This window comes from Tympanuchus pallidicinctus, unplaced genomic scaffold, assembly GCF_026119805.1.
Source record: "Tympanuchus pallidicinctus isolate F22 unplaced genomic scaffold, pur_lepc_1.0 scaffold22, whole genome shotgun sequence".
In the NCBI taxonomy this organism is placed as follows: domain Eukaryota; kingdom Metazoa; phylum Chordata; class Aves; order Galliformes; family Phasianidae; genus Tympanuchus; species Tympanuchus pallidicinctus.
In genome coordinates, this window is record NW_026294739.1 from 14,730,199 (window position 1) to 14,742,413 (window position 12,215).

A 12,215-nucleotide genomic window follows, 5' to 3' on the forward strand; every position below is an offset into this window, starting at 1 on the left:
TCCAGGTCGGTTGTTGGCTTTACCTGGACAGGGTTTCTGCATACGTTGTATGGTTTCTCCTCCCTATTTGCCACTGCTGTACCAAAGCAGGGATAAATCTGTAGCAGTGGCCAGTTACTTGTCTGAACTACCAGGTAGTTACTGGTTAAATGCTCTGAATTCATACCCCGTGGTAATTTATTTAGGAGATCTGTGTAGGTAGCAGCAATAATGGTGTGCCTTTAACAAAAAGGCAGCAGCCTACAGTAAATGTAGACGTTGGTGCCTTACTGAGCTGCCACAGTCCAGTTCCTCCCCAGGTCACAGGGCACGGTGTTCTCCTCTCTGTTCTTTTTCAGTCCGTTCCAAATCATGTGCTGGGAGCTCCCTGGGTGGGCACTGTGTCTGTGGACAATGGCTGAGCAGCTCCTGCAGCTGTACCGCATCCTCCTCCATCGCTGTGCTCACTCCCAACTTCTGGGAGCTGATTAGAGGCTTGGCAGGAGCCGGGTGGTTATGCTCTAAGTACGTTTTGGATACATGCTGTTCCCATCTTTATCCTAGCGAGGTGCTTCTTTTGATTGTGCAATATCTGTGGCTAATTACATGGCAATTGCAGTGTGCCACCAGCCACCCACAATTCATTGTCAGATCCTCGGGGATGCGCATGAAAACAGAAAGATAATGTTTTCTTTCTTCAGTCCAGTGATTTAGCTCGCCTCTTGTTTTTAATCCCCTGCTCCTCCAGGTAATAAAGCCAGATGGTAGTGACAAAGAAACAGAAGCCACGCATGAATCAGATGTCCCTGAGGATATGCTGGGGACTTGTGTTCCTCGAGAGGCGGCAAAAGGCGGCGCTGAGGGTCCGGATGTCATTATCGAAGCTCAGTTTGATGATAATGATGCAGAGCGAGGACAAGACCACTTGCCGGACATGTTGGCTCATGACATCAAGAAACTTTCCCTGGATACCGCTGAAAAGGGTGAGTAGATCAGAGTGCTGATTTAAACCTTTATTTGAGCAAACTGTTGAAGTATTGCTTTGTTGCCTCGCTTTGTTGCAAGATATAAAGTGCAGGCATAAAATCTTAATGCCTTATCGCTTCTATCCCTTTCTGCTGAGCCGCCTTCGTAGTTCTGAATGGATATTAAGGACTGGGTTTTATGTAGTTGTGATTGATGTAAAGCAAATCTGTGAAACAGAAGTCACACCTTTAGATTTGCAATTCTCAGGGCTGTCTGGGGACGGCTGGTTGCTATTTTATTCAAGCTGCTGCTGTAGCAGTTTTCATCGCAGTTTGGCTGGCCAATCTATGTATGTCAGTCTGGGGATAAGAATATATTTCCTTAGGGGCAGTGAGGTTGTTGCTGTTTTCAAACAGTTGAGTTATGAGCAACTTAAAGATTTGGTCCATTTAAAAAGAAAATTGCACTAAAACCTAAAGCCAATTATGTGATCTGTTTTGAAGGCAAACCTATTTTATTCTGAATCTGAATTCCATCCAAACCATCAAATGTTGCTTAGGGCAAAATAAAATAGGCTCCCCTGTCCCAGACTATTCCATGCTGTTCTTTGCATGCACTTTCTGGTACTGAATCTCTGAAGATTTCTTCTTCTGAAGAGCTGTGTGTCGAAAGGATTCTGACAATTGGTGCAGCAACTTAGGTTATAAGTAGTTGTTGGTCTCTGAGAAATCCTGGTGGTTGTTGTAAAGCTATTCTATTTAATACTTTGCATTTTCCTGAGATATTTTCCTGCTTTTGGAGGTGCGCAGACCTCTGCTTATGCTGTTGGTAGGTTTCCATTTCTCACACCCATCTGTTAATAGAAATGGAAATAGCATTTATGTAGAAGTGTTGCAGGTTTTATGACAAAACACTGGTTTCAGCTCGCAACTGGAATTGCCACCCCACCAGTTCATGATGCTGTTTCCTTCTGGTACTTCCTCTGGCTTTCATTTACTGCCAAATTATGTGAACCAACTTCCGTCTTGTTCCATTGCTTTCCAGTGTAAGTTGTGTGTTGGGAGTTGCTTGTATTGTCCACAGCTGTTTTGTGTAGCTAGCAATTGATGCCATCTTTTTGAAATCTTGGACCCCATGTTAAAGTTGCATGCTGTCAAGCTGCCGCTTTGACTTGGCAATTCTCATTTCCTGATGTAATCCTGAGTCACGTGTCTGTTGAGTTTCTGGTCTTGCTTTTAATAGCAATGGCAGATTAAAAGTCAGAAACAGTCTAGGTTGGGACCAGTACCTAAAATAAGTATAGACTTGAGCCAGTATTTTATTTCACCTGTATAAGTAGGCTTGGGTGTAAAAGCACAACGGGAATTATTTTTCTTGGTGTGTCATAGTTCTCAAGGTGCCCTGGAGTGACTGCTGTTGGAGGCCTCAGGTTGTCTCCTAAAAATCTGAGGGAGTTTTGCCATTCAGTTCTATCTTTGGATAGTGTTTGTAGGACAAATGTTAGAGCACAGTGTTGTCTACATGGTGGAAACCCAGCCTATTTCTCCACTGTGGTTTTCTTCTTTTTTCACGGTCTTTTCCTTGTTCATCCTCAGGCCCTGTGGTTGGTGTGATTATGCTGGTTAGATTTCTGCTGAGTTTATTTTGCTATCAGCTCTCTTAATAGCTGTTTCAGCTTCTTTGGCAATACAACCCATATGGATTTTTCTCCACTTTCTTCCTCTGCTATTTAATGCCCTCCTTTTTTCATACATATAAAGTTTACGATGCTGCTTTTTCTGAAGGTGTTTTTGAGCAGCTAATGATTACTTTGGCTTGTTTCCTGTCCTCCATGCAATTTCTCATATCATCACATATACACATTTTAAGTCTTGCCTGGAAAACAGCTGTAGTTATTCTAGCATCAGTGATAATTGTCCTGAAAAAAGAAGAGACACTGCCAAATTCTGCCCTCAGGACAGCCAGGTGTGGCTCAAAATGCTTTTTTAAAAGGACCAAACGTGCACTTTTTCAAAGCAAAATTTAGAATTTAGAAGTTTGCACTTGCTAGGGCCTTCCAGTGGAACAAGGCAACAGCGCTGGAAGGCAGGGTGGGCCTGCAGCAAATGGAATTGTCCATAGCTACACTAGTATAACAAAAAGCAAACTCTGGGTTGGGGGGTAAGAAGATCTAGGGGAAAACAACAAAGCCAAAGTTGCTTTAGACATTACTAGGCAATGCTCAACTCTCTGTGCACATGCACAGGCTTTGTAGATAACTGTCTCTCAGTTGCAAGATGACTTTTGTCCTTTCTGATGGAGTAGAATTATGCAGTGTCTTTGATGTATTTGTTCTGCTGCTGCTAATCAGAATGAACCAGGAAGAATGAAAGTAGATGAGTCATTCAAATAAGAGCACTCTGGTTCATGCTGGGAGTATGGGCTGATGTGATGTCCTTTCTGCCCTGGCCTGTTTCCCATCTCTCCTCATGGCTTTGTTCTCTGGAGCACAATCCTCCCTTCATCTCCATTTGTGCACCGGCACGAATAATTTTGGGTTGGACCTTGCTGTCAGAAGCTCTGAAGCATGAAACTTTGTGCAGGCTGATTGTGGCCCGGGTCTGAGCGGGCTGAATTTCCTGAAGTTGTACATTGGGATTTCTGTGCTTCTGCAGGGCTTAAAGGGAGCCGAAAAAGGATGGGATAAACAAGAAACAAGTCTGCAGTATGAAAGAGACAATGAAAGAGACAATTATGTTGAGCCTAATTCTCAGCCTATATAATTTCTGAAAGTTTCATACTCGTAGAAGTGCTCTCAAGGATCTTTACATAAAAGCTTGTCACTGACATCACTATACCAGAAGCTGTTTTGATCAGGCGAGTTTGTTCTGCTTTGCCGAGCAGTTGGATTAAAGATTGTCTTTAGAAAGGTCTCTGGTTTGGGAAGTGATGAGCCCTTTTCCTCTCCAGCAAGCTGTTCCACACGAAGAGCAACACGATCTTGTTCCAAAGTTAGATCTTCTTAATGTTAAGCGCTGGTCACTGGATGTAGATCTATTTTAGTAAAGTTGGAATCCCTTTTCTCCTTTCCTCCTGCGCTTTCAGCTGTATTTCCAGGGCACAAATATTTCTACACGCTGAACAAACTTTCTGTTCTTTCCTTGTGAGGACTGTACAAATTAACACTGTGAGTGTCCAACCTGAAGAAAGCCTCTCAGTTCACTCACTGGTGGCTTTGAGCCCTCCAGGATTTCATCTATGTCCTCTTGGAACGCAGGCAAAGACAAGGCGTAGTATCCTGGCGCTACTCTGAGCAATACTGCGTGCAGAGAAAAGATTAATTCTCCGTAGCGCTTGGTAAATCCTCACCGTTTTACCCTGAGTTCTCAGGGTTACTCTGTGTCACTGCTATGCTAAGAAGTCATCCACCAGTGGGTACGACCTTTGCCAGATCTGTAATTCTTTTCCTCAATCGTCATTCGCATTCACTACTGGAACAGAGGTGGTGTAACTTGTATCGTTATTACTGAGTTGGAATATGTTACTTCTGTGACTTATCACTGCTGTAAAAGGATTTTCCTTACACTGTATGTCAATATGTAATAAAAAATAGTTTTTTTTTTTTCTGAATCCTCCCAGCCTAGGAAAAAAGGCAAGATGTTCTGTGCAGAATACCTTACGATGGTGTATCCTCACACAGGCTTGTGTGTCACCTGAGTTTATACAAATGTGAGCTGTCTCTTGTTAAATATAGGTATCGTTTTGCTCTGATAAAGAGAAAGTAGCTGTGCAACAGTAGCAACTACTTGTGAGAGTGGCAGCTGTGCTCATAAAATGCTTCAGCCTTTCTTTGTGAAAGGATGTTCAAATAAAAGTTTGTAAAGCCGTGTCACTATGCCAAGAGCTATCTTGGTCAAACTAGTTTGCTTGGCTTTTCTCAGCTCTTCTCATGAGAGATCTTACTTTCCCAGATAGGCAGAATATCCTGCTTCCCACAGCGTGGCTCACAGAGGTAATTAGGTCGGTGGACTGCCTGCCCTGGCGGCAATCAGATAGCTGTGTTTGTTCAGGATTTCCCCTTACACCTACGCTGCTGCGGATCAGAGTTTAAATGTGTGAGAGGTTTGCTCACTGCCTTGACGTCATGAAGTTTGAATAGAAATAGCTCGCTTACGGGCAGAGTAAACTGACAACCAACTCAGCCACTTGTGGGATGGAAAATTGAAACAAATAGCTGATGGTTAATAGGTAGAGTCGGCGGAATTTGGGCTAGAGGTGCTACACAGCTTAGTCCTGTCTCCCTGCCTGTTCAGCATTGGTCAGGTGGACTCTGGTCCACCTCTTTTCAAGTCAGATGTGACTATCTCAGTCTCCAATAAATTTGGTGAGGTCAGCAATTATCACCTAAAATTGCTTGGTGTCCATGCTGCTGAGCACAGGATGTTACTGAATACCTTGGGGTTGCTTGGTTCAGTAGGAGCAGTGACGTTCGGTACCTTTGCATTATGGCCATGCAGTAATGCGCTTTTTGCTTGAGGTTCTGCTCTACAGTCAGGGCTCAGAAAGACTTTTGGATCCTTCTCACAAAGAGGAAAAATGTATCCATGATCTTAGGTTTGGTTTGCACCTCTGCAACTCTCCAGAGCTTCTGTGAGTCTTCTCTTTTTTCCTTTGACGTGAGCGGGTGCTTCTATGCTCACCTGGAGCCCTTCTGCAGTCAGCAGTGTCTCATATTGGCATAGGCAGAGCTTAGAGCAATATTTCCATTTCCCTGCTTGGCCAAGGCCCCTGGTAGGGAAGGGTGGTGGTGATGTGAATGTGGACAATGTGCTCGTCCCTCCGCTCTGCTCAGGTCCCATTCTTTTAGTTTAGCTGACATTAAATCTGTGACAAATTTGGAGCCCACCAACCTCACTGGCTGCTGGAAGGAATAAATGTTCCTCTCTCTTCTTCAGAGGCTCCTGTTTGTTCTGAGTACTGGTAAGGAGCCTTCATGGTTCTTTCCTAGCCTGCAGCTTTCTGGAGATGGATTGTCTCCACTGCATAGCTCTGAACATTTCTAGGCCGCAACAGAGTGAAAGCTCACCAGGAAATCTTCTCAGTTACACGGCTTTTAATAGAAATCCTTGAGGTGGAACTGTCAAAAATCAGATCGGTTTCACTCTGCTTGAAGCCTGGAAAACCAGCAGAGGAGCTGGAGCCATTTCAGCTGCTCGACTCAGCTCTGTATTCGTTCATCATAAGTTCACGTTTGCAGGTCTCTGGATCTAGTTCTTCTGGTTGTTGCTGTAACTTTTTGTATACAAGAGCATAGATGTCTTGAAGAGTAAACAGTACAGCAACTTAAAGGTGTTCAACTGGTGTTGGACAAAGTGGGCTTTAAAGTAGCATTGAATGAATGCTACAGACTGGCTAAGCCTCTGTTGTTCTTCTGTTGCACAGCTGATGCCTGCAGTGGAAGTTAATGTTGCGGAAGCTTCTTATGCTGTTCTTTCCCAGTAAGTTATCTTGACCCCCAAATGACTTCTTAAACAAAGAAAAAAAAAATTACTTTGGCAGTTAGTTAATGGGAATTAGATTAAGTTCAGCGTATTACCATATGTTCCTGAATTCACCTGTGTTTCTCCTTTGAGTTAGGAGTCTAGGTCAAGAAAAAGGAGAGGTTATGGTATTGCAACTGAATGGAGGGTGTGAAGATAAACATGTTAGAGTATGGTCATTGTTAGCAGTGTGATTTCCAGGATGAATCAGATTAGAGTTCATTTAGTTAACATATTTTCCATGCAATTGTAAAATTGGACACACGGGCTTTGGGAACAAATGCACGTACAGGAAGGAAGAACATTAAGTAGGCAAAATAGTTAATGGAAATGTTTTTGTAACATTTTAATTTTCCTTGTTGTTAATGTAATAAAACTGTATTTCTGTAGACTGTCGCGCTGCCTGAGTTTTTGGAGATTTAATTCTGTTGCAATAGAGCTTCCAGCCCCCCTGTTGACTGGCAGCTTCTCAAGGATGGAAAAGGGTCTGAGGTCTGATTACCAGCGCTGTGGTTGCAGTAATGTTGTGTGGCTACTGAGAGAAGACACAGTTTGATCTCTTGGGTGAGATGGCAGCTTTCCAAAAGGATGTTGAATCTTTGTTGATCAGGCTTAGAGGGTTCTAAGGAGCACTGACACTTCTATCTCATCATTCTGCCATCTCCACTCTCCTTTCTCGTGGAGGTGGCTAAATACAAGTAGATGGCTGTGCTAGGCTGAGCTGTGTGTGTAAGGAAGCTGGCTGTACTCACGTCTCCACGTTGCCTTTGCTCTGTGTTATTGCAGATGGTCATTTTTTTTTGCTGTACATATCTGTTATTATGCCCTTCCTTTCCCTCTCTGAGGGTCTCCTCCCATTTGTGTGCATCTTCATAAATCTCCTTGGTCATTATCTGAGTCTCCAGGTCAGCATGCCATTGGATATGCAGATGTTTGAATCCAGGTGTTCAGACACGAATGGCTGTGGCAGGATGAGTCTGCTTAGAGTGTTCAAAACCAGCATCTCTGGGAAGTTACTTATGTTCTGTTGCCACACTGCTCTGCGGTGAGGCAGCTCAGGAGTGCTGTGTGTTTCAAAGCTGCTTTTCTTTTATACCTGCAGAGCCTTCCCACGTTGCACACAGGAGCAGTTAGGCTGAATTTGGACAAGCTGCACTTGTTGAATTCCAAAGCTGTTATCTTAGCAGTGTTGTCACAGCCAGCTGTGTGCTCCCTCCATCACAAGTGGAAAGCTCTATGTGTGTAGGTATAAATACTTGCAAAATGTTGCTTCTTGTGTGGCTTTTTCCCAAGCAAGACTCGTAGCTTATTTAATGTAAGTTCTAGTTCTGGATTGTGTCTGGTGACAAGTGAATTGGCCCTTTCACCGCCCAAGTAGTGACTGGATTTCACATCAAATTATGTTGTCTACCTCTCTAGGAACCAAAACAAGTTTCTAGAAGCTGAAATCGTTTGACCAGGAACAGATCTTTCTAAGAAACCAGATTCCTATGACCCTCAGAAAATTGCATTTTGGTTTACTTGGTGATGTGTGAGACCAGGTATGGATGTGAAGTATTGGTTAGTACCAGTGGTTTTGCATTCTGGAGTAGAAACCTGCTCCGTGCAAATGAGCACCAGTGAGTGAATGTGAAGAACCGTGCAGCACCATTAGCAGAAATGTGCTTCTTTCTTATCCCTTATCTGTTATCCCTGACATTAGGATCAGAGCACAATGGCTGTGATCCAGGATGTGTGCATGCATTTAAATGTACTCGATTTTGGTTTCGGGGAGTTTCCCTTTCCACGTGTCTCTTGTTAGTGGGCAGAACTTTAAAACCGCGTCGTTTCAGCGTGGTGTAGCTCACAGCCCTTGAGGTGATATTTATCATCAATTGTGTGGTTTTTTTTAAACATCAATTTCCCTGTTTTGTGGCACTAAAACAAAATAAGCCGAAAACTGCTTATTGAAACAGACAGCAGAAAACCTGAATTTTGCCACTCGGTTAGGAAGTAATAAGCTTTGCTCTTGGAAAGCTTACAGATGTTCTGCTACCTGAGCACCAAACTGAAGAGTCCCATTTTCATTTTTTACAAGCTTCCTACCATGGCTGCCTTCTGATGAGCTGTGTAGGTATGCCCATGTAAGCCGGCTAACTTCTCAAGCAGATGGTTCTTCTAGCTGAAGTAGCAAATATTAAACTATATTTCTTTAAAAACTTGTTTCTTTCCATCCAGAGAGAGAAGACTTTTCTTTTTTTCCAGTGAGTTGTTTTTGAGATCTGAAACTGTGATATATTTTCATTTGCAAGTGGATATTGCATCTTTAATTGTATTCTTTTTGGACAGAATTACAAATTTCCACAGTGACCATAGTGAAAATAACTTTGGATCTGTCACAAGTAATCAGAACTCTAGTCTGATGACTTTTGGTCCACTTTGGCCATGTCTTAATGCCTGGTAATTTAATTGTAGAAGGAAATTTGGGGGAGCTTAAAAAAAAAAAAAGGGAAAAGTTTGAGCTAGGAATGCTGTCAGGCAGATCTGACTGTGCTCTGAAGCTGCCTCTATCCATCTGTGACAGAGGGAGGCAAATTCCACAACGTCCTGGATCAATTTTTTTGGTAATAACATAACTAATTTGACTTGCTTTTTGTATCTAGTGCCTAATATGTATTTTTTTAAAGTAAGACTGTTACAGTTTTGGTTTGTCAGATAATCGCTGAAAGGAAAACACTGAGATTATAATGCAGTTTCACTGGATCCTAGTTGCTGAAGTGTGTTTTCACTGTAAGATAAGCTTATGAAGTATTGCCCAAGCTAACATAGTAAATCTTTCTCAGAAAACATGTCTTTGCCCAGGGTGGAAATATTGAATGGTCATTGGATAACCACTACAGTAAAGGGGTCAGAATAATTCATTTTCAGTTTGGCATAATGCAAGGAGTTTCTTCCCACCTCCCCTGCTCAAAAATCTGCTTCTCTAACAAGTTAACTCTCCTTTAGAATTGCCTCTATGGCTCTGCTTCGCTCTGTGAGCTGTCTCCCAGCTCAGATCTTCTGGACCACCAGCTTCTACAGGAGCCCCGGTTCCTCTCTCCATCCACCCATCAAATTCCAGCTTCAATGAATAGAAAGACAATAGAAAAGACAGTGAATAGAAAGAATGGCCTCAAGTTGTGCCAGGGCAAGTTCAGGTTGGGTATTTGGGAAAAGTACTTTTCAGGAAGAGTGGTGATGCATTGGCACAGGCTGCCCAGGGAGGTGGGAGAGTCACCATCCCTGGAGGTCTTCAAGAAGCATAGAGATGTGGCACTGAGGGACGTGGGCAGTGGTGGTGGTAGGTGGGTGGTTGGACTAGATGATCCTAGAAGTCTTTTCCAACCTGTATGATTCTATGAAGGCAGATGTGCAGTACTGTTGGACTGTGTTTAGGGGACTCGGGTGACAGATTTCTCACTGCCTTTGTTGTAAGGAAGCTGTGCTGCTGGTGCTCTGCTGCTGTAGACTTTTGAGCATTAGATGTAGCCCTGTTATCAGCAGAATGTTAACTTCAAAGGAAGCAGCTATGAGCTATCAAAAAGTCCACATCTTTTAGCCCCAAGAGTACAGAGCTTCTTGTGCATCTGTTTTCCTGTCCTTGGTTTCAAGAGTGTTGTCCAACAGTGAATGTATGTGTTGGCCTTTTAGATACTAGAGAAAGGTGGGAGGAATAAGTAGATGTCTGGGATTTACTTTCTTCTTTTTTTTTTCTGTTAATGTTGCAGATCTGACCCTCCTTCTGATGGAGTTTCTACTAACTCCAGGATTTTTTGGGAGGGCTGCTGTAATTGGAGAGACCCCTGAGGAAGGAGGTATTCTCCAGCCAGCCAAAGGCCCCTGGTTGATTTTGGCTGTGAAGGCAAGAGGCAGGCTCTGCCATGTGTCAGAGTGGGACTTCATATGCCTTCTGGTACCTGTCCTGGGTTTGCATAGGCAGAAATACAGCAGTCCTGCCTGTTCTTTGTCCCAGGTGAAGGACCTGCTGGTGACCCATTTGCTGGGCTCTAAGTGACAGCCCCTGCTGGTGGTTCTGTGCTTTTCTATGTGTGCATGTGATACCTTCCAAGGACGCTGCTGCTGGCTCCTTTTCTTCCTGCTTTTGTGAAAAAATGCAAGCAGCTTTTTAGAGAAATTGGAATTGGAAGGAAAAGTGGAAATAAGTCAGCGTTAATAGGGACGTATTCGTCGAGCATGGTGCTCTTCTCATTCTTGTCTGATGTGCCTCAGGTCAGTGCTGTCATTCTGCTATGCTGGGAAAGCAGTGAGTGCAAATCTTGCTTTTTCCAGACACGTGTAGCTCTGGTTCCTCTTCCATCCAGCATGTGCTGCATGGTGGCAGAGTTCACTCCAGGAAAGCACTGAGCTTGCGTCAGGTGTGCCTGCACGGCTGGCCTTGGAAGGCTACCAAGCTCCTCTTGCCCTCCCTGCCTGCCAATTTTTGCTTGTCTCGGACCGTCCCGTTCTTTGTCCAAGTTGTCTTTACGGTTGGCACACCATAAACCCTTTCCTATTAACTGATGTCTCGAAAATTTTTAAGAAAATAGAATGGCTCCTTGCTTTCATTCTTTGCTGACCAATTTCCTGGTCCAGCCTCTAGCTGACAGCGATCTTAGAGGAGAAAAGCAATGAGGTGTGTAACTTGAATATCTCCACTTTTTAAACTGTGTATAATGATCCCAGCAGGTTTTTTCCCAACTTGTTCGTAACCGTGAGGTTCCATGGGGGATTTATCCCTCAGTAGCCCTTGTTGTGGCAAACCCGAGTTCATCCAGCAAGAGTGAGGGAGAATCATAGAGTCACTACGGTTGGAAAAGACCTGTAGGATCATCTAGGATCATCTAATACAACTACCACCAATGCTGCCCACTGACCACGTCTCAGTGCCACATTCTCATGGTTCCTGAACACCTGCAGGAACAGTGACTCCACCGCTCCCTGGGCAGCCTGTGCCAGTGCATCACCACTCTTTATGGGAAGCATTTTTCCCAAGTATCCAAGCTGAAAGTCCCCTAGCACAACCTGAGGCCATTCTCTGTCATCCTATCGCTGTTACGTGCAAGAAGAGGCTGAACCCCACCTTGCCACAACCTCTTTCCAGGGAGTTGTAGAGAGCAGTAAGGTCTCTCCCGAGCCTCCTCCAGACAACAACCACGTCCTAAAGCTGCTGTCAGACCAGTTGCCGCGGGCTCTCAGCAGCCATTTGGCTCGCAGGGGGCTGCTCCAAGCCGTCTCGATGGCAAGGATTGCGTTGGCTGTTTGTAAATACAAAAAGCATTGGCGTGCTGGCTGCCTGTAACAGATACTTTCATTGTGAAAATTGTGAACTGGAATTTAGCTGTCAGTTGATTTAAATACTCTTGGCATCTGGTGAAGGAGTTTCAAGGGGAAGGAGCGTGGCTGTTTGTCATACGCAGCAATTACTTTCATAAGGCTCTTTAATAATCCTGGTCTGCAGCCGAAGAGGGTCAGCTTAGTAGATGTGGTTTCAATGTCTAAGATAAACATGTGTTTTATAACCTTGCGTAACATTTGTTAAGGAAATTAAATATTAAATGAATGTATGTACTTAAAGGACTGTTTATATAATGTTAATGACTCCAACTAAGTAGTGCCAGGAAATTAATGTATTTCTTAGTATTTAAGAAATAGTGTGTTTTGCACCATTTTGTTTATTATGGCTGATAAAATTGTACTTGTAAAGTTTGGATTTGTTTTGACTTTTGTTGTTTT

At 43.6% G+C, this 12,215-nt stretch overlaps 1 protein-coding gene across 4 annotated transcripts in view; it reads left to right on the forward strand.

The window, feature by feature from the left end:
* The window catches only part of DIS3L2 (DIS3 like 3'-5' exoribonuclease 2), a 165,779-nt gene that overhangs the window by 54,012 nt on the left and 99,552 nt on the right, over nt 1-12,215 (forward strand). For all 4 annotated transcript variants that reach the window (XM_052686880.1, XM_052686879.1, XM_052686882.1 and 1 more), the window contains exon 7: nt 728-962. In XM_052686880.1, the coding sequence (XP_052542840.1) occupies nt 728-962 (235 nt within the window). The remainder of the gene's footprint in view (nt 1-727; nt 963-12,215) is intronic.